A 24,703-nucleotide genomic window follows, 5' to 3' on the forward strand; every position below is an offset into this window, starting at 1 on the left:
TTGTCGTGCTGTAACAAAATGAATATATCTTCTTTTATCGCCTGCTGCAACAAACTGATCATCATTTTCTCGGCTCTATACATTGCTCTTTCTTGATCAGTAAATTCGGATATCTCTTTAACAACTTGCAAATCTGTTCGAGCCAAAGTATACTTCTTCAATATGCACTCCCACGATCTGAGATGATTGGCCTGAACCCAATTTTCAAACCGATCCTTCCATCCATAATACTCCTCAATGCTCATCAGTCTAGGGGGCTTTTGAGTTGTTCCCGTCTCGTTTTCTAAATTCATTGCTTGAGCAATCGCGGCTGGAGTAGTCGATGATGCAAACGCGTTGTAGAACTTGGAATCCATACTGACTTATAAGCGAACCCAACTGATCGAATAAGCGAACTAGAATTGTACACACAAGCGAACCAACACTAAACAGATAAGCGAACCAGATGTTCACAAAAGGGAAGTGTACTTTGGAGCGAACCCTTATAAGCGAACCAGAAAAATCCAAATAAGCGAACCGGAAAGTGTTCTTTGGAGCGGACCAACAATGAATTTGGAGCGGACTTGTCTTGACAGATAAGCGGACCTGAAGTGTACTCTGGAGCGAACCAAGAACTTCTTTTGGAGCGGACCAGAAATGATTTTGGAGCGGACCAGTAACAAATCTATACGGATGAGCGGACCTGATACAGTCAAATAAGCGGACCTCTCAGATGACCGAAAAAGCGAACCACAATTCGAACATGATTTGACCCATTTTTAAGCTGTATTTTGGCCTGAAACTTTCAAGGGTTTGTCTTTGTATGATAATACACAATCTGTGAGTTTTTGAACGAAATTTGACCGTGAAATCTCCTGGAAATGAGAAAAGAAGGTGTAGAAGTAAGAAGAAACAATGAAAAACAACTACAATCTCCAGAAAACCTCCTCCCAAGCTCTGATACCACTTGTAGGATCGTTTGCTGACCCGAACGAGTCGTTCAGAGGTTATCTCTTGCGTGTCAGATGCGGAATAATAAGAAACACAAGTAGAAATAGCTTGTTCTTCTCCCTAACTGCTTGTTTTATTGATTTAAAACGATTTACAGCTCAATCTTCACACCGGCAGAGCTTCGACGTGGAATCCAACAACAACTACTACAGATCCGCTCTAACATCCCTTATATATAGATGATTGGGTCCGCTTATGTGTCACATGACCATAAGAGCGGACCACATTAGTCCACATAAGCGGACCACAATGTCATACGAGCGAACCTATAAACTGATGTCCCTATAAGCGGACCTAGCTCATAAACAACATACAGACTCCTGTTTTCTCGTATTTCGTGCCCTAAGCTATACAATACAATGTAAGACCTGATCCTAGACACTCTAGACGTAATCAACAGATGTAGTGCACTAACACAGATACAGTACGATAAAGAATTGTGAAGTTTAAAAGTTGTTAAACAGTCTTGCAGATGATGTGTCGATAGGTTTTAATACATTTAGTAGATTTGTTTGGGATATAAACAAAAAAATAACTTGCTTTTACGTGGGGAACATCTCCAGGATATATAGGTAACCCCTTAAATCTCGTTTGAAAGGTCCTATTTCTGACATACTAGGTCTTTGTACGTGATGATATCTGGGTATTATACCAGGACTTCTAATTTTGCGGAAGCAATAACCTAGTCCTCGTATAATACTCTACACAGCTTTATTCATAAAGCCTCCCCTCAGCATAAAAAATGATGAAACATTGCAAAATGCTAATCATGTGCTGTTGTAAAAAAGATTCCCTAAAGGGAACCCACCGAAAGTCGAGTCGTCATCTCTCTGTACGAACGGAAGTTCTAGCCTGAGCTCTCACAGTCTCGCATTCACCCCATTACAGATATCATTAGTGTACATTCACCTGTAAGACTGAATATAGTGATCTGGATACGGGAGTATATTCTGAGGTGGTACGTGTGTAAAAGTCAAGATCTTAAAACACTTAATCCGTATCCCGAATAGATTGAAAATTGTGTGAAAATTTAAGAGGATCACTATATCGGCAATCAAAGCAAATTGTTTAATACTGAAAATATAATCAAAGCTTAACGGTGCTTGTGTCTTGTCGGTAGCTGATATGATCCCCTAACACGCTCACAAAAATATTGTGTGTACAGTTTACTGCTTATCATATTCAAAAATCCAAAAAGATTTGCATTTCATCTTATTTTCAACAACTGACGTTGGGGATCAGATGATCAAAGTCTTATGTGCTGAACATGTCTGGATCATGAGGGTTGGGTAAGCAGAAGATTGAAAAAGTGATGGGTAATTGTATAAAAGTTCAAAAAGTTCATTAATTTGAACTTAAAATTGTTTCGAAAAATCAGCATCTTCATAATCTGGTCAGCCAAGGTCATTAACTTGGACTTGGCAGGCTAAACCGTTGACCAAGGTCATTAGCTTGGACTTGGTTAACTGGGTGTGTCGGTAAATTCTCAAAGAGTTAAAAAAATTAAAAAAAGTTGTAATTAATTTTGTTTGAAATGATAATTCCGTTTGAAATGCAATTCAGCTTGAAAGGTAATTCCGCTTGAACACATAATTCTGCTTGAAACTGGATTTCCGTTTTAAAAGTAATTCCGCTTGAAACACATCAGTGCTTATTCCATGCGGAATTACCCCGTCTATAAATAGGGGTGTGATTTCGTTTGAACGACTCATATTTCTGATTTCATTTCAAAGGCTCGTTCATAGCGATTTCGAACGAAATTCAGATTTCATCGATTTCTAGTCGTTACTCTGCCCATTTGTTGACTGAATCTTGATTATAGTTGGTTTACACAACTATTATCATGGGAAAGGTAGGAGATCTTGATGATTTGACTCAGATATGAACTGTTTTCATATGTCGGCGACTAACAGTAGATAAAATGTTAGATCTAGGGTATATCTGTGATGATTGTTGACTATTTAACATACCCTTGAACTCGGAATGAGTAGTAAATAAGATCTAGGGTATCAATTTGAACTGAATCACATGTTTTCGTTTGAAGATGATAGATCCGTATCTTTGGACTTAGATCTAGGACGATTTTGTGGTCAAAATTGAATGAAAAAACATGTGTTTGTGCTCGGAATTAACTGAATAACACACCCAGATCATCAATTTGATCATAAGTTCATGAAATTTTTATTGATTGGTATTGTCCGTTTCAAACGAAATTAGAAGTGGATTTCAAACGAAATATGTATTCCGTTTCAATTGGTAATCTCGTGTCAAGGGATAATTTCGCATCAAAATGCCATTCAGATTGAACTGTAATTTCGTTTGAAAATGGTATTCCGTTTAAAGATATAATTTCGTTTGAACTGGTTATTTAGCATGAAGTATGATTTCGTTTCAAATTGTAATTCCGCTTCAAACTGTCATTTATGATTTCGTTTGAATCTGTCTTTCAGCTTGAAAAGTGATTTAGTTTGTATAAACTGTAATTCCGTTTGTAGTGTAATTTCGTTTGAATGAGTTGTTGGTTTGAAAATTTGCAAAGTGTTGAAATTGATTGTATGTTGTTATTTTTCAAGCGTCGAATGTGTTGTTTGATCCACTGCACAACACTTGTTGTGTGTACGATAAGGAGATACCAAAGATGGCCGGATTCACAGGAATTCTGGAGTTCATGGAGAGATTGCCAATCCAGAAAGCTTTGACGAACCAACACTTGGTATTCAGATCTCACATTAAACGTTCTTGGGAGAATGCAACATATGAGGATGCAGACAAGACAATAAATTCAATTGTGAACGTAAATGGCCAAGACAAACCGATAATTATAACCGAGCAGCTTGTTAGAGAGGTGATAAATTTTCCAGATGATGAGGATTCTCCTACGAAGTTTCTGGAAAGGATGGTAAAGGGATGCATGTTGAGGTTGGGCTACAATGGTCCACTAAACAAGGCAAATTATTTAAAAGCGTGTTTCCCAAGGCTTTACAAGTTTCTTATCCATTCTGTACTACTTGCTCTCAGTCACAGGAAAGGAGGTTACGATGTGATGAGAGACTATCAAATGAACATGGTGACAGCTCTCGTGCTTAACAAGAAGTACAACTTTTTGAAGATTGTGTTTCACTATATGGTGGAAAATGTAACTTCAAAGATCAAGACTTCGGTGTATCCATGTTTTATTCAGATGATGATAGATCACGCGTATCCTGAATTGGAGCGAAATGAAAACAATGATCTGTTGGTATTATATCATATGGATAATGAGTCTTTGAAGCAGTTGGGTAGATATCATCCAAACCATCCAGAGCCATCGTCGAAAGTTGAATTCTTTGGCTTCATCAAAGACAAGAATTATCAAGATCCAGATCCAATCAATCATCAGAACTGGAGGAATGAAGAAGAAATGAAGGAAAAAAGTTATGCTGATGAGCTGAAAGTTCTTAAAGATTTCAGAGAATCTCGCAACGAGTAGTTCTTAAAAGAAGAGAAAAAGAAGAGAAGCAGAAAAGCAACTCCGAAAGTTCAAGAGGAAGAAGGCTCATCTTCTCAACCTAAGCGAAAACGTCAAAAGAAAAAGGTTGAAACTATGCTTGTTGATGAACCAGATGAAGATGAACCTAAAGCTGAAGCTGAAACTGAAGCACAAGGTAATGTTGAAGGAGATCAAGTTAGTTTGACTCCTGAGTCTGCAAAGTTGTTAAAAGCTATCAATAAAGATCTAGCAGCCGGTGATGAAGGTGATGATAGTGATAAAAGCTCTTCAAGTTCGTCTGATGAAGAGATTGATGAAATAGAACGTGCGAAAAGAATTCAAGCTGAAATTGAGAAAGAAAAGCAGCTTAAAAGAAATAGGAGAGAGGAGAAGGATGATGATGTGTACATTCCGTCTCCTGAACATGTGATAGAATCTCAAACACCTCCATCATCTAGTGGGAGGAAGAAACAATCAGCAAGAAAGAAAGTTGCTACTCCAAGAGCAAAGGGTTTGAAAATTTTGTTAAAGAAGAAACCAGTTCAAAAACCAAGTAAACCACCAACACCACCACCAGAACCACAACATCAACTTTCACCAATTCATTCACCACTTCATCAAACACCACCATGACAACCATCACCACATCAATCACCATTTTATCTTTCACCATTACATCTATCACCACCACATATATCACCACCACATCAAACACCTATCCAAGAACAACTTGTCCTTACTTCACAACAAATCTTTCAAACACCACCATCTTCACAACCACATATTCAATCCACACTTGGTTCTTCTGGTTACAAAACTTTTCCAAATATTCCTGAAGGTATTACTGTTGAAGAAATTGGAGATTTTAACTTTGCGAATAATGCACAAGTGAAAAAGTTAGAAAAGAAAGTTGAAGAGGTTTTGGTTGAGAATATGAGGTTGGCAGATCGTGAAAAGATACTTGAGATGCATGTCAAGAAGGTTGAATCTGAGAATAAGTCAATGCTAAAGAAAGTCGAAGCTGATCAGACCGAGATAGATATAATGAAAGTGAAAATTGCTGAGTTAGAAGAAGAGAAAGCACGCAAAGATGAACAGAATAAATACTTTGAGTTGAAAAACAAAGAATTGGAAGCTGCCAAAGCTATGAAAGAACATGAGATTTATATGATGAATAAAGTGCTAGAAAATATGCTTGGAAAGTCTGTAGAGCATAGGTTTGAAGAGATAGAAGTAGAAGAGGTTAGAGCGAAACGTCAAGCTGAAATTGATGCTGAAATGAAGTTTAAAGGCAAAGGTGCTGAAGGTTCTGAGGTTACAGAAAGATCAATTGTTCCATCCACTGTACTTGAATCTCCTATTCAGAATCCTCGTCCTATATCTGTTGTGTCAGCTATCTTTGAGGAAGATGTGTTACTAGAAGATGTTATTAATGATGAAGTAGATGATGAAGAGGATGATGACGAAGAGGATGATGATGAAGATAAAGTTGATGATGCAGATGATGTATTTTCTGCGAGTAGTCATAGTGACGATGGTAATGATGATGACGATGATCAAGGCGGTGTTGGTATTAAAGTCACTGAAGCGTCAAATGAATAGAATGTCGATGATTATATGCATGATGATGCGAATGAGGAGGCTGAGGATGTTACGGGAGAGGGGGAGAATGTTGAGGATCAGAATGTTGATAAAGTTGAAAAGTTAATCTTGCGTCTAGAGCCTGAAGTAGAGGAAGGTGAAATCAGGCACACATATACAATGGCTGAGATTATTGAGTTGACGAAAATTGATGATCCTGATTTTAAATTTGATTTTGAAGAAGAGTTGAATGCATTCGACATCAACCAATAACCTGATTATGAGTACAAGTATGTTGATGAAGCAGATAACTATGATAGGGTTGAGGTTGAAGATTGTAGTGAAGAAGAAAATGTGAATGAAGACACTTCAAACTTTCCAACTCTGGTTGAGTTCTTCAGTCAAGAGAATAGAGATGAACTGAGGAGAAAAGTTGTTGAATGTTTGAAAGACAAGAATTTTGATGGTACTATGAAAGATCCACAGCGAGAAGAATGCAAGAAATGGTTCCGTAAAGACACTGAAAGAAAGTTCAAGCATCCTTTGAAGTTTTACAAGAGAGATAGAGATGTATCACTTGGTGACATCATCAGCTGGGGTTTCTTGCCACAAGTGAATGCATATGCGATCAGAAGGGAATATGGTGTGCAATATTTTGCATATCTTTATGATATCATGTCATTACCCTGGTGGGATGTGGAAGAATTGTCGAAAGTTAGAACGCTGGATTATCCTGTTAGAAAGCTTGATGTACCTATGTGGGGTCTGATGAAATTTGAAGCCTTAAAGGGATTCAAACACTGGACGCCTCACTACCCGAAGAAAGTGAAGAGGGTAGATCCAATGACTGGAGTTGAAGAGACAACCCTGCATGTGAAGAAACCAAAAGTGATGAAGAATATTCCGGTGCCAAAGATGGAACAAGAGTTCTATAAAGGTTTTGTGTGTTGGGTATACAGCTGTATAACGACTGAAGCTGTGACACCCCAGGAAAACCAGTAAACGATACAGCTTACCTAGCTTCCTCAGTGAGTGCGTACCAAATTTCGGGACGAAATTTCTTTCAAGTTGGGGATAATGTGACAACTCGAATTTCCAAGATTCCTATTTCGCATTTATTGCACGTTCATGTACTGTTGAGTTGTTTATTTGCACAATTGATTGCTATGGAATTGTATACGTTTTAATACAATGAAGTGTATTGTGTGATTATGCATGGTTATGTGTTAATTGTGATAGACTTGTCAAATGCATAAACTTGGTGGTGAAACTGTGAAACTGTTTGAGATGGTGTACTATTGTAAAATATATTAATTAAGGGTGTAGAGAGCTATTAGTGAAACTTAAGCTATACTTAACCCTAATCCCTTGTTCACTAATCATTTTCACAAAACCAAAGCACGTACTGTATTCTCTAATCCCCTAGCAATCATCACCATCATCATTGGCAAGCTATTCATCACTTTCGATTCCACATTTCTCTAGAATCAACACATGGTAAATGATTGTTGTTTATTGATTGCTTGATTCGTATCAATTCTTGATTCTTGATTATGTAATTCTTGTAAACCCTAGTTCTTCATATGATGTTCTGTATTTACTGAATTGAATCTTGATTGTTGTGCTATGATGATGATTAGTTGTGAAATTGTTGGTTTGTTGACAAGATATGCTTGATACGATGAAGATGTTAACTGTTGAATTGTCTTCCATTATGAGATTAGGGTCAAGATCGTATGATTGTGCTGTTACGTTACGTATATTATGTTTTCTGTGCAACTAGGGTTTGCTTTAAGTTTTGTTGATTGGTCCGAACATTATACACGTGAATGTAGTCCGAGCTTTTCATGAATATAAGTCCAAGTTTCCTGATTGTTAAGCTTTTGTCTGAACTTTAATATAAGGTATATGGTCCGACCTTTAACAACAACACATGATCCGAGTTTTATCTCCACATGTTGTCCGATCTTTGTGACATAATGTATTAGATCCAAGTTTTGTGTTAAGCACATAGAGTCCGAATTTTCATTAATGGATGTTATATAGTCCGAGTTTTGTGAGCATTACATGGTCCGAGTTCTTATATATTGATGTGTCCGACTTAAAACAACACAAGGGGGTCCGACCTTTGCACTATGTCCGAGTTTTGGCAAGGACAAGCTGTCCGAGTTTTATGATAGTGCAAGGGTCCGAATTTTGTTTGTTTACGATGTCTGAGTTTTGTGCATGGGCTAAGGGTCCGACTTTTTGTTGTAAGCCAAAGGGTGTTCGAGTTTTTAACCCACTTGGTGATCCGAGTTTCTTGTCACTTATGTTGGTCTGAGTTTTGTAAACCCCTACCCCTGTCCGAGCTTTAATCACCCCCCATGGTCCGACCTTGTGACCCATTGCCCCATTAGTCCGACTTTTAACCCCCCACATGTCACACCCCCAAAATCCACCCGCGGAATACCACCGCTTGGGAGCGTGACTGACCAGGATCAAGCCATCAATCATATCAAACATAGCATTTAATAATAATAAAAGTAATTAACGTAAGTCACCATGACATGATTGATGTTTCAAAACCAAATACTGTTTTAAGTAGCGGAAGCATAGTAAAGTAAATTCAAAACGAGTTATGAGTTCGACATCATTAACGATCCATCTGCCCACAACGACCTGCTCCTTCCCTGTGCAAGCTCCCAAGTATACCTAAGGTCCTGCAAGGCATGCAGCAAATAATCAACAAACTAGTTGAGCGAGTTCACAGAAAGTAAGTTCATAACATGCATAAGTGTAGCTAGTGGGGGCTTCCCATACTAGTGTGTACTAAAGGTGGGGGCTTCCCATGTTCATCCGGGTTAATGAGGGCTTCTCATTAACGGTACTTACTAGACTAACTTCCGACCATGTGTTCTTCTTTACCGAGAACAGGAAAACGTACAGGGTCACGTAGGCTTTACGTGACGTGCCCTTCCCCGAGGACAGTGGTACGCGTGGGGGCTACGTAGGCTTTACGCAGCGTGGCCTTCCGACCTGGAAGCCAGTGAATGGTATTGGGTTACGTAGGCTTTACGTAACGTGTCCTTCCCGACCCGGGAGACATATGGCAAGTATACTGGGTTACGTAGGCTTTACGTAACGTGTCCTGACTAACCTGAGGACGATGGTCTATAGTCTGGTATATGCGTAAGTACGAGTAACTCATTTTACAGTAACAAATCCAACCCAATTCCCAACCCGGGAATCCCATGCCTTGGCTGTGTGAACTCACCTTGGTTTGCTCGGCAGATACACAAAGAGTATAGATAAGCTAGTAATTTGTCAATCACGTCCTAGCATGGTTGTTATACGAGTCAGGTTCGTATATAACACGTATGTAGTAATCACGTATAGTCATGGCAAACATGTACGCACGTAAGCAGATAAGACATAGCATGTGAGGATCCAATTGTCTAAGTCCAACAATGCCCGGTCCAATAACATAAGCAGCCCAATAATATAACAATCCAGATTCCCAATCGGCCCAAGTAGCAAACACATACAAGTCCATTAGCAAAACAGTCCACAATTCAAATCGTTGGGCTCAATAGATTGGGCCCGTGACAGTGAAGGCCCAACAGTGTGCGTGTAAACGATGGTCTCGAGTCGCAACGGAGATCTCGAGTCGCAACCGGAGATTACGAGTCGCAACAGCTGGTTGCGAGTCGCAATGGAGATCTCGGTTCATCATGGTCTGGTTACGAGTCGCAACGGGACTCGCAACCGTGGTTTCGGCTGGTGCTGTTTGTGGTCTCGAGTCGAGACGGGGGTTTCGACTCGCAATCTGAGTCGCAACCGGCTGTGTAACTGATTTCCATAATTCTAGTCAATTAAACTCCGTGATTTCAGCAAACATATTCAACAGTTTCGGAAACAGATCAAACACCGAAAATAGCAGTTTCATAGCAATCTTCAAACATGTTCATATGCTTAAACAAAACAGCCTAGATAACAATCAATCGGATCATCAAACAGCCTAAACCGAATCATGCAGAAACGTTTTGATTAATCAATTTCATGACAGCCTATAACCATGCACCTAACCGGTTCGAATCAAACAATAAGTCGAGCATAAAACGTAACCGTACATGTTATCCGATTAACAAACATCACTGTTATAAGTACCCGCATCCAACATCAACAACCAATCAATATTACAAGCATACACCTTAGTTACATCACCTAACAGAATGATAGCAATCACATAATATCATAAATAATCCAAAAACATAACATCATCACTAACCGGATGAAGGTAGAGGATCGATTCGTTTCACAAGCTTCAAAGTGTGTGTGTGTGTGCCGTCGGGTTCCAAGCAAGCCGAGAGAGAGCAAAGCTTCTAGGGTTTGTGTGTGTGTGTTTGTGATTTGCAAAAGTGGTGAAACAAGCCCCTTGTTCCGGTTTTGTGTTGCGAATGGGGAGTGGGCCGAGCCCACTCGGTTGTCTAATGGACCCGAGAACAAGGAGTGGCCCCAAGGGCTTTGTGTGGCCGGTTCACATACATACGACATACATACACACATAATGCATATAACATAACATATATCATGAAATCAATTAATCATTCGGGTTTATAAAATCACATATCGTGCACAAACGTTACATCAAGCAAGCCTAAAGTTCGAGTTGTCACATTATCCCCAACTAATTGGAAATTTCGTCCCGAAATTTGGTATGCACTCACTGAGGAAGCTAGGTAAACTGTACTGTTCACTGGTTTTCCTGGGGTGTCACATCCTCCCCCCGTTGATCTGGAATTTCGTCCCGAAATTCCGAAGTAGTAGCTTCAGCCTCAGTAGTGGTTGCCTTGTTCCCGAATAACTGGGGGTACTTTTCTGTCATCCTGTCTTCGCGTTCCCAGGTGTACTCTGGGCCACGTTTGGAGTTCCAACGAACTCGGACAAGAGGGATTCTCTTGTGTTTGAGGACCTTCACATCCCGGTCCGTGATTTCAACTGGTTCCTCGACGAACTGCAACCGCTCGTCGATAGTGAGTTCCTTAAAAGGAATGATGAGTGTTTCGTCTGATAGGCACTTCTTTAAGTTCGATACATGAAAGACATTGTGAACTGCCCCGAGTTCAGCTGGTAGTTTCAACTTGTAGGCTACCTTGCCAATCTTTTCTATGATTTCGAATGGTCCGACGTACCGCGGATTCAGTTTGCCCCGTTTGCCAAAACGAACCACACCCTTCCAGGGTGAGACTTTCAATAAAACCCGGTCCCCGACCTCAAATTCCAATGGCTTTCTACGCTTATCCGCGTAGACTTTCTGACGGTCGCGTGCTGCCGCCATGCGTTGTCGTATTTGTGCAATCTTTTCTGTGGCGTCCACTACAATCTCTGGACCCGTGATCTGACTATCTCCCACCTCTGCCCAACAGAGAGGTGACCGGCATTTACGCCCGTACAATGCCTCGAATGGAGCGGCTTGAATGCTGGTATGGTAACTGTTATTGTAAGAAAACTCCACCAAAGGGAGGTGCTTTTCCCAGCCGTTGCCGAAGTCGATAACGCATGCCCGAAGCATGTCTTCAAGCGTTTGAATCGTTCGCTCAGACTGCCCATCCGTCTGAGGGTGGTATGCTGTGCTCATGTCTAGTCGTGAGCCAAAGGATTTATGCATCGCTTGCCATAGTTCTGATGTGAATCGTGCGTCGCGATCCGAAATGATAGATGTGGGCACCCCGTGCCTCGAAACAACTTCTTTAAGATAGACGTCTGCAAGTGTGGAGAACTTGTCCGTTTCCTTAATCGGTAGGAAGTGTGCAGACTTAGTGAGTCGATCCACGATCACCCATATAGTATCATTCCCACGCTGGGATCTAGGTAAACCCGTAACAAAATCCATGGAAATTTCCTCCCATTTCCATTGCGGTATTTTAGGCTGCTGCAGTAGGCCAGCTGGTTTTTGATATTCGACCTTGACTCTCGCACAAGTCAAGCACTTTCCAACGTACGTAGCGATATGTGCCTTCATACTAGGCCACCAATAAGTAGTGCTAATATCGTGGTACATTTTATCCGACCCTGGATGTACCGAGTAGCGAGACTTGTGTGCTTCATCCATCACAAGTTCGCGTAGACCGCCATAAAGAGGGACCCAAATACGGCCCGTTACATAGTAGGCGCCGTCTGCCTTCTGTTCCATTCGTTGTCGTGAGCCGCGTAAGGCTTCAGCCTTGACATTTTCGGGCTTCAATGCTTCTACCTGAGCATCTCGTATCTGTGTAGGAAGGCTAGACTGAATCGTAAGCTGTAGTGCTCGCACGCGCTTCGGTAAAGTGTCCTTTCGACTAAGGGCATCAGCCACCACATTGGCTTTGCCTGGATGATACTTGATAGCGCATTCATAATCGTTTAGTAATTCGACCCATCGCCGTTGACGCATGTTCAAATCCTTTTGCTTAAGGATATGCTCGAGACTCCTGTGATCGGTGTAAATCGTGCACCTGGTACCGTACAGGTAGTGTCGCCATATCTTAAGCGCGAAAACAACAGCTCCCAGCTCTAAATCGTGCGTCGTGTAGTTGCGTTCATGAATCTTGAGTTGACGAGAGGCGTAAGCGATAACCTTGTCGCGCTGCATTAACACACATCCAAGTCCCCGAATGGATGCATCACAATAAACCACGAAGTCATCTGTGCCCTCTGGCAATGAGAGGATAGGTGCACTGCAAAGTCTATCCTTTAGGTGCTGAAAAGCAGTCTCCTGGGGCTCTCCCCAGCGATAGGTAACACCCTTCTGTGTCAGTAGCGTAAGCGGCTGAGCAATCTTCGAGAAGTCTCTAATAAACCGTCTGTAGTAACCTGCCAGACCCAAGAATTGGCGTATTTCCGTTGGCGTACGCGGTGCAGGCCAGTTCCTGATCGAATCTACCTTGGATGGATCGACATGGATCCCATCCTTGTTTACCACGTGGCCTAAGAAGTGGACTTCACGAAGCCAGAAGTCGCATTTAGAAAGCTTGGCGTACAACTGTTCCTTCCGAAGGAGTTCCAAAATAAGGCGAAGATGCTGCTCGTGCTCCTCCTGACTCTTGGAGTAAATCAGGATGTCGTCGATGAACACAATGACGAACTTGTCGAGATAGGGTTTGCACACCCTGTTCATAAGATCCATAAATACCGCAGGCGCGTTCGTTAACCCGAATGGCATGACGAGAAACTCGTAGTGACCGTAACGAGTTCTGAAGGCTGTCTTGGAGACGTCCTCATCCCGGACTCTCAACTGATGGTACCCAGACCTCAAGTCTATCTTCGAGTAGTAACACGACCCTTGCAATTGGTCGAATAAGTCGTCTATGCGTGGAAGAGGATAACGGTTCTTCACCGTCACCTTGTTGAGTTCACGGTAGTCGATGCACATCCTGAACGTACCGTCTTTCTTCTTCACGAAAAGTACTGGAGCTCCCCAAGGCGAAGAGCTTGGACGAATGAAACCCTTTTCCAAGAGTTCCTGCAGTTGCTTTGACAATTCCTCCAATTCCGATGGAGCTAGACGATATGGTGCGCGAGCTATGGGTGCTGCTCCTGGAGCGAGCTCGATCTGAAATTCAACCTGACGATGAGGCGGTAAGCCTGGTAAGTCTTCAGGAAACACCTGAGGGTAATCACGTACAACTGGAATGTCTTCCAATTTCTTTTCCTTTGTTGAGGCGTCTGTAACAAGAGCCAAAATGGCTGTGTGACCCTTACGTAAGCATTTCTGAGCCTTCAAGAAAGAGATGATGCCCACCACTGCACCACTCTTGTCGCCTTGAACTTCTAGAGGTTCCTGACCAGAACGAGGAATGCGAATAACCTTTTCGCTGCATAAGATTTCTGCCTGGTGTTGGGAAAGCCAATCCATCCCAATCACGACGTCGAAGCTACCCAAAACTATGGGAATGAGATCAATGGAGAAGGCTTGACCAGCTAGGATAAGATTACAACCCTGAACTACGTGCGTGGCTTCTAGACTTTTACCGTTAGCTAACTCTACTACATGTTTGGTGGGTAAAAGTGTTGGTGCACGTTTTAGCAGTTGACACATTTTCACAGACATATAGCTTGTATCCGCACCCGAATCAAACAAAACAGTAACGTAAATATTGTCGAGGAGAAACTTACCCATAACAACGTTGGGATCGTTCACTGCGTCACCTCGACCTAGCACGAATGCACGACCACGAGCTTCATTGCCGTTGTTGTTGTTGTTCCCGCCGTTGTTGTTGCCGTTGCCCTGGTTGTTATTGTTGCGATTCTGGTTCAACTGAGGGCAATCGCGTTTGAAGTGACCTTCAGCCCCACACTGGAAACATCCCCGGTTTCCACGCTGTGGCTGCTGTTGCTGCTGCTGGTTCTGTGGAGCTGGTTGCTGAGGCTGCTGATTCTGATTCGCAGGACGAGGGCTCCTGCAGTCTTTGGCCTCGTGCCCCATCTTAAGACACCTTTGACAGCGACCCTTGTTACATGGGCCGTGGTGATGCCTGTTGCAGTTGTGGCACCTGGGTTGACTACCCTGATATCTCCTCTGTCTGTGACCACCAGAGGATTGCTGACTGGGACTCTGATAGTGGTCGATTTTCTGTTGCTGAGCTTGTGGCTGAACGGTCGCTGAACCTTTACTAGAATCTCCATCCCATTTTCTTTTACTGTCACCAGATGTAGCAGGAGTAACTGAGGTGGTGACGTTAGCAGTAGCGTTAACACGCTTGGGCAGTTTATTCTGATCAACTGCCTGATCGGTGATACGGTGAGCAAGGCGCTGGATTTCCTGGATGTTTTCGAGGTTAGCCGACGTCACGTGGCTCTGAATTTCTGGCGCCAATCCCTTGAGATACAACTCAATGCGCTTGTATGGAGGGTCCACCATAGTAGGACACAGAACGGCCAGTTCATTAGACCGTTTAGTATACGCCTCGATTTCCGATCCAACCATTTTCAGGTTATAAAGCTCGTCTTCCAGCTTGTGAATATCCTCACGTGTACAGTACTCACGCTTGATGAGTTCCTTGAAATCGTTCCATGGGGTGGCGTTAGCAGCTGCCAACCCTAAGATCTGGACTTGGGCGTTCCACCAAGTCAGTGCTATTCCTTCCAAAGTGCCGGTGGCAAACTTGACCTTGCGAGCCTCAGGGCACTCGCACATTTCGAATACCGATTCTAACTTTTCAAACCAATGGAGGAGTCCCACTGCCCCCTCTGTGCCGCTGAAAGAGTTTGGACGACAGTCCATAAAGTTCTTGAAAGTGCAGACTGGCTGCTGCGCGTGTTGACCTATTGTGTACGAATAGGACGAAGTTAAATACGAGAGTTAATGTAGGATCTAAAGATCCTAGTGTGTGCCTATACTGCAGGATATACTACCTGCTTGAGCTGCTGCAACTGCCGCAGCAACTTGAGCTTGAACAAGAGCCTCTAGCTGGGCTTGTGTCATGTTGATTCGTCCAGACATGATCTTCATAGTAACAAGTAGCATACGTAAGAATGGTTCGCGAGTAGGGCGATGACAGAAAAGCGTAGGCATATAGGTGTTCTCATGTAATCAAAGCATGTGTATCTAAGCGTAATGCGAGCAAGGTTCTAAGCAGTTCTAGCAAACAGGCAATAAACATAAACCTTATTACCTAAGATGTCGAGTCTTGCACGTGGAGCGAAGCGTCGTTGTGGATCGTTGAGAGCACTGTTCTGGTTATAGTCCGGTTTTAATAAAAACGTTTTCCCATATTAAAACCAAGTTCTCTATAACCAATGGCTCTGATACCAATCTGTCACACCCCCAAAATCCACCCGCGGAATACCACCGCTTGGGAGCGTGACTGACCAGGATCAAGCCATCAATCATATCAAACATAGCATTTAATAATAATAAAAGTAATTAACGTAAGTCACCATGACATGATTGATGTTTCAAAACCAAATACTGTTTTAAGTAGCGGAAGCATAGTAAAGTAAATTCAAAACGAGTTATGAGTTCGACATCATTAACGATCCATCTGCCCACAACGACCTGCTCCTTCCCTGTGCAAGCTCCCAAGTATACCTAAGGTCCTGCAAGGCATGCAGCAAATAATCAACAAACTAGTTGAGCGAGTTCACAGAAAGTAAGTTCATAACATGCATAAGTGTAGCTAGTGGGGGCTTCCCATACTAGTGTGTACTAAAGGTGGGGGCTTCCCATGTTCATCCGGGTTAATGAGGGCTTCTCATTAACGGTACTTACTAGACTAACTTCCGACCATGTGTTCTTCTTTACCGAGAACAGGAAAACGTACAGGGTCACGTAGGCTTTACGTGACGTGCCCTTCCCCGAGGACAGTGGTACGCGTGGGGGCTACGTAGGCTTTACGCAGCGTGGCCTTCCGACCTGGAAGCCAGTGAATGGTATTGGGTTACGTAGGCTTTACGTAACGTGTCCTTCCCGACCCGGGAGACATATGGCAAGTATACTGGGTTACGTAGGCTTTACGTAACGTGTCCTGACTAACCTGAGGACGATGGTCTATAGTCTGGTATATGCGTAAGTACGAGTAACTCATTTTACAGTAACAAATCCAACCCAATTCCCAACCCGGGAATCCCATGCCTTGGCTGTGTGAACTCACCTTGGTTTGCTCGGCAGATACACAAAGAGTATAGATAAGCTAGTAATTTGTCAATCACGTCCTAGCATGGTTGTTATACGAGTCAGGTTCGTATATAACACGTATGTAGTAATCACGTATAGTCATGGCAAACATGTACGCACGTAAGCAGATAAGACATAGCATGTGAGGATCCAATTGTCTAAGTCCAACAATGCCCGGTCCAATAACATAAGCAGCCCAATAATATAACAATCCAGATTCCCAATCGGCCCAAGTAGCAAACACATACAAGTCCATTAGCAAAACAATCCACAATTCAAATCGTTGGGCTCAATAGATTGGGCCCGTGACAGTGAAGGCCCAACAGTGTGCGTGTAAACGATGGTCTCGAGTCGCAACGGAGATCTCGAGTCGCAACCGGAGATTACGAGTCGCAACAGCTGGTTGCGAGTCGCAATGGAGATCTCGGTTCATCATGGTCTGGTTACGAGTCGCAACGGGACTCGCAACCGTGGTTTCGGCTGGTGCTGTTTGTGGTCTCGAGTCGAGACGGGGGTTTCGACTCGCAATCTGAGTCGCAACCGGCTGTGTAACTGATTTCCATAATTCTAGTCAATTAAACTCCGTGATTTCAGCAAACATATTCAACAGTTTCGGAAACAGATCAAACACCGAAAATAGCAGTTTCATAGCAATCTTCAAACATGTTCATATGCTTAAACAAAACAGCCTAGATAACAATCAATCGGATCATCAAACAGCCTAAACCGAATCATGCAGAAACGTTTTGATTAATCAATTTCATGACAGCCTATAACCATGCACCTAACCGGTTCGAATCAAACAATAAGTCGAGCATAAAACGTAACCGTACATGTTATCCGATTAACAAACATCACTATTATAAGTACCCGCATCCAACATCAACAACCAATCAATATTACAAGCATACACCTTAGTTACATCACCTAACAGAATGATAGCAATCACATAATATCATAAATAATCCAAAAACATAACATCATCACTAACCGGATGAAGGTAGAGGATCGATTCGTTTCACAAGCTTCAAAGTGTGTGTGTGTGTGCCGTCGGGTTCCAAGCAAGCCGAGAGAGAGCAAAGCTTCTAGGGTTTGTGTGTGTGTGTTTGTGATTTGCAAAAGTGGTGAAACAAGCCCCTTGTTCCGGTTTTGTGTTGCGAATGGGGAGTGGGCCGAGCCCACTCGGTTGTCTAATGGACCCGAGAACAAGGAGTGGCCCCAAGGGCTTTGTGTGGCCGGTTCACATACATACGACATACATACACACATAATGCATATAACATAACATATATCATGAAATCAATTAATCATTCGGGTTTATAAAATCACATATCGTGCACAAACGTTACATCAAGCAAGCCTAAAGTTCGAGTTGTCACACCACACTTCCTGTCCGACTTTTGAACAGGGGAAACCCCCCCCCCCTCACTTTTGTCTGAATTTTTGATAGGGCAAGGCTTTGTGTGATGATAAAATGAAACTATGAGTGTATGCTATAACATGTTGAATCTGTTAAGATATGAAGGTTACTTTGCTAAGCCACGAACGCTGTTAAATATACTATGTTAAATGTGATTAACTGACGTATGATGCATGATATCGATTGTCGAACATACTCTGTGGTATTAATTGCATATGAAACATTACGAACATGAACTGATCAAGTATACACGCTTACTATAGGATTTGATTGAATAATTGCTAGCACATAATTAAGCATACCGAGCAAACCAAGGTGAGTTCACACTTTTACTAAGGCATGGGATTCCCAGGTCACGGGAATTGGGATTGAAGGAATGAGATTGAATAGAATCGTACTTACACTGTTACTAGACTACCATACCATCGTCCTCGGTTGTGCAGGACACATACGTAAAACCTACGTATACTTATGCTACTCGTTATCCTCGGTTGTGAAGGATACTCACGTAAAACCTACGTGAAATTATACTCACTACTGCCTCGGTTGTGTCAGGCACTTGCGTAAAACCTACGTAAACCCCCGCGTACCCCTATCCTCGGTTGTGAAGGATTACTTACGTAAAACCTACGTAAACTTGTACGTGTTACTGTTCTCGGGATATGTAGAACACTTATGGTTACGAATAGTCTAGTGGTTATACAACATGGGAAGCCCCCACCAATAGAACGTACTATCGGCCCAGTAGAGCCACATGTTACAAACGAATATACTATTGCGCATTTACTTTCTGTGAACTCGCTCAACTAGTTGTTGATCCTCTGTTACATGCCTTGCAGGTCGTTAGATACATGGAGCTTGCACAGGGAGGAGCTGGTCATTGTGGGCTTGGATCGTGATTGTCTTGTTAAACACCTATGACATTTGATACTTTATTATGATGGGTTTTATTTATACGCTTCCGCTAAACAATGATAACTTACTTATGTTTTGGAACACCTTTCATATGGATTTGGTTTGGTTTAATAGCAATTACTTTTACTATATATATTGTTTTATATGATTGGTGGCTTGATCCTGGTCAGTCACGCTCCCAAGCGGTGATACTCCGCAGGTGGATTTTGGGGGTGTGACAGATTGGTATCAGAGCCATTGGTTATAGAGAACTTGGTTTTAATATGGGGAAACGTTTTTATTAAAACCAGACTATAACCAGAACAGTGCTCTCAACGATCCACAACGACGCTTCGCTCCACGTGCAAGACTCAACATACTAGGTAATAAGGTTTATGTTTATTGCCTGCATGCTAGAATTGCATAGAACTTTGCTCGTAGTATGCTTAGATTACACTACTCATTACTTGTTATTGCTTGAGAACACCTATGTGCTTACACACTTCTGTCATCGCACTATTCGCGAACCTTTCTCCCTTATGTTGCCTTTGATGTGAAGATCAATGGTCGGACGAACTAAAATGACACAAGCCCAGTTGACGGCTTTCGTTAATGAACAAGTTGCTGCGGCACTTGCAGCTGCTCAAGCAGGTAGTATACCCTGCAGTTTAGACTCACACTAGGATCTTTAGAATCCTACATTAACTTTTGTGTTTAACCTTGTCCTATTCGTACACAATAGGTCAACACGCTCAGCAGCCCGTCTGCACTTTCAAGAACTTTATGGATTGTCGTCCTAGCACATTTAGTGGCACTGAAGGAGCGGTTGGACTCCTCCACGGGTTTGAAAAGCTCGAGTCTGTGTTCGAGATGTGTGAATGCCCTGAGGCTCGCAGGGTCAAGTATGCCACTGGTACTTTAGAGGGGATTGCTCTAACTTGGTGGAACGCGCAAGTGCAGATCTTAGGGTTGGCAGCTGCTAACGCCACCCCTTGGAATGATTTCAAGGAACTGATCAAAAGGGAATACTGCACTCGGGAAGACATTCACAAGTTGGAAGACGAGTTGTATCATTTGAAAATGACAGGGTCAGAGATCGAAGCTTATAGCAAGAGGTCAAACGAGTTGGCTGTGATGTGCCCAACTATGGTGGACCCTCCAATCAAGCGCATTGAGTTGTATCTCAAAGGTTTGGCGCCAGAGATTCAGAGCCATGTGACATCGGCTAATCTTGACAACATCCAGGCTATTCAACGCCTCGCTCATCGTCTCACAGATCAGACGGTGGATCAGAAGAGACTGCCTAAACGTATCAGCGCTACTGCTACTGCTACCACTGCTACTACACTTGCTACCCCCAGTGACAACAAGAGAAAATGGGATGGAGATTCTAGCAAGGGATCAGCTTCAGTTCAGTCACAGGTTCAACAGCGAAAGACTGACAGTTATCAGAGTCCCGGTCAACACTCCTCAGGCAGCCACAGGCAGGGTGGATATCGAGGGAACCTCCCAAAGTGTAACAACTGCAACAGACACCACAGTGGACAGTGTAACAAGGGTCGCTGTCAAAGATGCCTTAAGATGGGTCATGAGGCCAAGGATTGTAGAAGCCCTCGGCCTGCGAACCAGAATCAGCAGCAGCCACCAGCACAGCAGAATCAGCAACAGGGCAACAAAGGGTGTTTTCATTGCGGTGCAGAAGGTCACTTCAAAAGGCACTGCCCTCAGCTAAACAGGAACCAGAACAACAACAATAACAACAATCAGGGCAATGGCAACAACAACAATGGTGGGAACAACAACGGCAATGAAGCAAGGGGTCGTGCATTTGTGTTGGGGCAGGGTGATGCTAGAAATGATCCCAACGTCGTTATGGGTAAGTTTCTTCTCGACGATATATATGTTACTGTTTTGTTTGATTCGGGTGCGGATACGAGTTATATGTCTTTGAAAATGAGTAAATTGTTAAAACGTACACCAACAATCCTAAGCACCAAACATGTAGTAGAACTAGCAAATGGTAAAAGTGTAGAAGCCACGCATGTAGTCAAGGGTTGTAACATCGTTCTAGCGGGTCAGACCTTCTCGATTGATCTCATTCCAATAGTTCTGGGTAGTTTCGACATCGTCATTGGCATGGATTGGTTATCCAAGCAGCAGGCAGAGATCCTTTATAAGGAGAAGATCATTCGTATTCCTCGTTCGGGTAAGGAACCTCTCGAAGTTCAAGGCGATAAGAGTGGTGCAGTGGTTGGCATTATCTCTTTCTTGAAGGCTCATAAATGTTTACGAAAGGGGCATACTGCCATTTTGGCACTTGTTACTGATGCATCGACGATAGAGAAAAGGATAGAGGATATTCCAGTTGTACGCGAATTTCCTCAAGTGTTTCCTGAAGATTTACCTGGTTTACCGCCTCATCGTCAGGTCGAGTTTCAAGTTGAACTAGCTCCAGGAGCAGCACCAATAGCCCGCGCACCGTATCGTTTAGCTCCAACTGAACTGGAGGAACTGTCTAAGCAACTACAAGAGCTCTTGGATAAGGGCTTCATTCGTCCAAGCTCTTCGCCTTGGGGAGCTCCAGTATTATTCGTGAAAAAGAAGGATGGCACTTTCAGAATGTGCATAGACTACCGCGAACTGAATAAGGTCCCAGTGAAGAACAGCTATCCTCTTCCACGCATTGACGACATATTCGACCAGTTGCAAGGGTCGAGTTACTATTCCAAGATTGATCTAAGGTCTGTTATCATCAGCTGAGAGTCCGAGATGAGGACGTCTCCAAGACAGCATTCAGAACTCGCTACGGTCACTATGAGTTTCTAGTCATGCCATTTGGGCTTACGAACGCGCCTGCAGTTTTCATGGATCTAATGAACAGGGTGTGCAAACCCTATCTAGACAAGTTCGTCATTGTTTTCATCGACGACATCCTGATCTACTCTAAGAGTCAGGAGGAACTCGAGCAGCACTTACGCCTTATCTTGGAACTTCTTCGAAAGGAACAACTGTACGCCAAGTTTTCAAAATGCGACTTCTGGCTTCGTGAAGTCCACTTCTTAGGCCATGTGGTGAACAGGGATGGGATTCATGTCGATCCATCCAAGTTAGATTCGATCAGGAACTGGCCTGCACCGCGTACACCAACGGAAATACGCCAATTCTTGGGTTTGGCGGGGTATTACAGACGATTCATCAAAGATTTCTCCAAGATCGCACAGCCGCTTACAATGCTGACACAGAAAGGTGTTACCTATCGTTGGGGTAATACACAAGAAACTGCTTTTCAGTACCTGAAGGATAGACTATGCAGCGCACCTATTCTCTCATTGCCAGAGGGCACGGATGATTTTGTGGTCTATTGTGACGCATCGATACAGGGGCTTGGTTGTGTATTGATGCAGCGGGATAAAGTTATTGCCTACGCTTCTCGTCAACTCAAGGTTCATGAACGGAACTACACGACGCACGATTTAGAGCTGGGAGCTGTTGTTTTCGCGCTCAAGATATGGCGACACTACCTGTACGGTACCAAGTGCACAATTTACACCGATCACAGGAGTCTCGAGCAGATCTTCAAGCAGAAGGAATTGAACATGCATCAACGATGATGGGTCGAGTTATTTAACGATTACCAATGCGCTATTAAGTATCATCCAGGCAAAGCCAATGTTGTGGCTGACGCTCTCAGTCGGAAAGACACTCTACCTAGGCGTGTACGAGCTTTGCAGCTCACTATTCAGTCCAGTCTTCCTGCACAGATACGAACTGCTCAGATCGAAGCATTGAAACCCGACAACGTCAAAGCTGAAGCCTTACGCGGCTCAAGGCAACGAATGGAACAAAAGGAAGACGGTGCCTACTATGTAACGGGGCGTATTTGGGTCCCACTCTACGGTGGTTTACCAGAGCTTGTGATGGATGAAGCACACAAGTCTCGCTACTCGGTACATCCAGGGTCGGATAAAATGTACCACGATCTTAAAACAACATATTGGTGGCCTAGCATGAAAGCCCACATTGCGACATACGTCGGCAAGTGTTTGACATGTGCAAAAGTCAAAGTGGAGTACCAGAAACCAGCGGGCCTACTGCAACAACCCAGGATACCACAGTGGAAATGGGAAGAAATTTCCATGGATTTTGTTACTGGCCTGCCTAGATCCCAGCGTGGGAATGATACTATCTGGGTAATCGTAGATCGACTCACAAAGTCTGCTCATTTCCTGGCTATTAAGGAAACAGATAAGTTCTCTACCTTAGCAGACGTCTACTTGAAAGAAGTTGTTTCGAGGCACGGAGTGCCAACCTCTATTATTTCGGATCGGGATGCACGATTCACGTCAGAGCTATGGCAAGCGATGCACAAATCTTTCGGCTCACGGTTAGACATGAGCACAGCGTATCACCCTCAGACGGATGGGCAGTCTGAGCGAACGATCCAAACTCTTGAAGACATGCTTCGGGCATGTGTTATTGATTTCGGAAACGGCTGGGAAAAGCACCTCCCTTTGGTGGAGTTCTCATACAATAACAGCTATCACACCAGCATACAAGCCGCTCCATTCGAGGCATTGTACGGACGTAAATGCCGGTCACCTCTCTGTTGGGCAGAGGTGGGGGATAGTCAGATCACGGGTCCAGAGATTGTAGTGGACGCCACGGAAAAGATTGCACATATACGACAACGCATGGCGGCAGCACGCGACCGTCAGAAAGCCTACGCGGACAAGTGTAGGAAGCCTTTGGAATTTCAGGTCGGGGACCGGGTTTTACTTAAAGTCTCACCCTGGAAGGGTGTGGTTCGTTTTGGCAAACGGGGCAAACTAAATCCGCGGTATGTCGGACCGTTCGAGATCATTGAGAAAATAGGCAAAGTGGCCTACAAGCTAAACCTACCAGCTGAACTCGGTGCAGTTCACAATGTATTTCACGTGTCGAATCTGAAGAAGTGCCTGTCAGATGAGACCCTCATAGTTCCTTTTAAGGAACTCACTATCGACGAGCGGTTGCAGTTCGTCGAGAAGCCAGTTGAAATCACGGACCGGGATGTTAAGGTCCTCAAAAACAAGAGAATCCCTCTTGTTCGAGTTCGTTGGAACTCCAAACGTGGCCCAGAGTACACCTGGGAACGTGAAGACCAGATGACAGAAAAGTACCCCCAGTTATTCGGAACCAATGCAACCACTACTGAGGCTGAAGCTACTACTACTGAATTTCGGGACGAAATTCCAAATCAACGGGGGGATGATGTGACACCCCAGGAAAACCAGTAAATGATACAGCTTACCTAGCTTCCTCAGTGAGTGCGTACCAAATTTCGGGACGAAATTTCTTTCAAGTTGGGGATAATGTGACAACTCGAATTTCCAAGATTCCTATTTCGCATTTATTGCACGTTCATGTACTGTTGAGTTGTTTATTTGCACAATTGATTGCTATGGAATTGTATACGTTTTAATACAATGAAGTGTATTGTGTGATTATGCATGGTTATGTGTTAATTGTGATAGACTTGTCAAATGCATAAACTTGGTGGTGAAACTGTGAAACTGTTTGAGATGGTGTACTATTGTAAAATATATTAATTAAGGGTGTAGAGAGTTATTAGTGAAACTTAAGCTATACTTAACCCTAATCCCTTGTTCACTAATCATTTTCACAAAACCAAAGCACGTACTGTATTCTCTAATCCCCTAGCAATCATCACCAT

The 24,703-nt window shown here is 43.2% G+C and overlaps 1 protein-coding gene across 1 annotated transcript; it reads left to right on the forward strand.

Moving 5' to 3' along the window:
- The first annotated feature begins 4,573 nt into the window (after positions 1 to 4,573).
- LOC110880897 (DNA ligase 1-like) lies at positions 4,574 to 6,061 on the forward strand. The gene is made up of 2 exons (XM_022129328.1): positions 4,574 to 5,012; positions 5,298 to 6,061. Exons 1-2 carry the CDS (start codon positions 4,574 to 4,576, stop codon positions 6,059 to 6,061), a joined length of 1,203 nt encoding a protein of 400 aa, XP_021985020.1.
- The last annotated feature ends 18,642 nt before the right edge of the window (positions 6,062 to 24,703 follow it).

Source organism: Helianthus annuus, chromosome 7 (assembly GCF_002127325.2).
Source record: "Helianthus annuus cultivar XRQ/B chromosome 7, HanXRQr2.0-SUNRISE, whole genome shotgun sequence".
Classification (NCBI taxonomy): domain Eukaryota; kingdom Viridiplantae; phylum Streptophyta; class Magnoliopsida; order Asterales; family Asteraceae; genus Helianthus; species Helianthus annuus.

Excerpts from the sequence above, each read along its gene's own strand:
- LOC110880897 (XM_022129328.1), top strand. The coding sequence starts at position 4,574 with ATGCTTGTTGATGAACCAGATGAAGATGAACCTAAAGCTGAAGCTGAA. Across the intron at positions 5,013-5,297 it reads GAAACCAGTTCAAAAACCAA|GTATTACTGTTGAAGAAATT; the intron begins GTAAACCACCAA and ends ATATTCCTGAAG.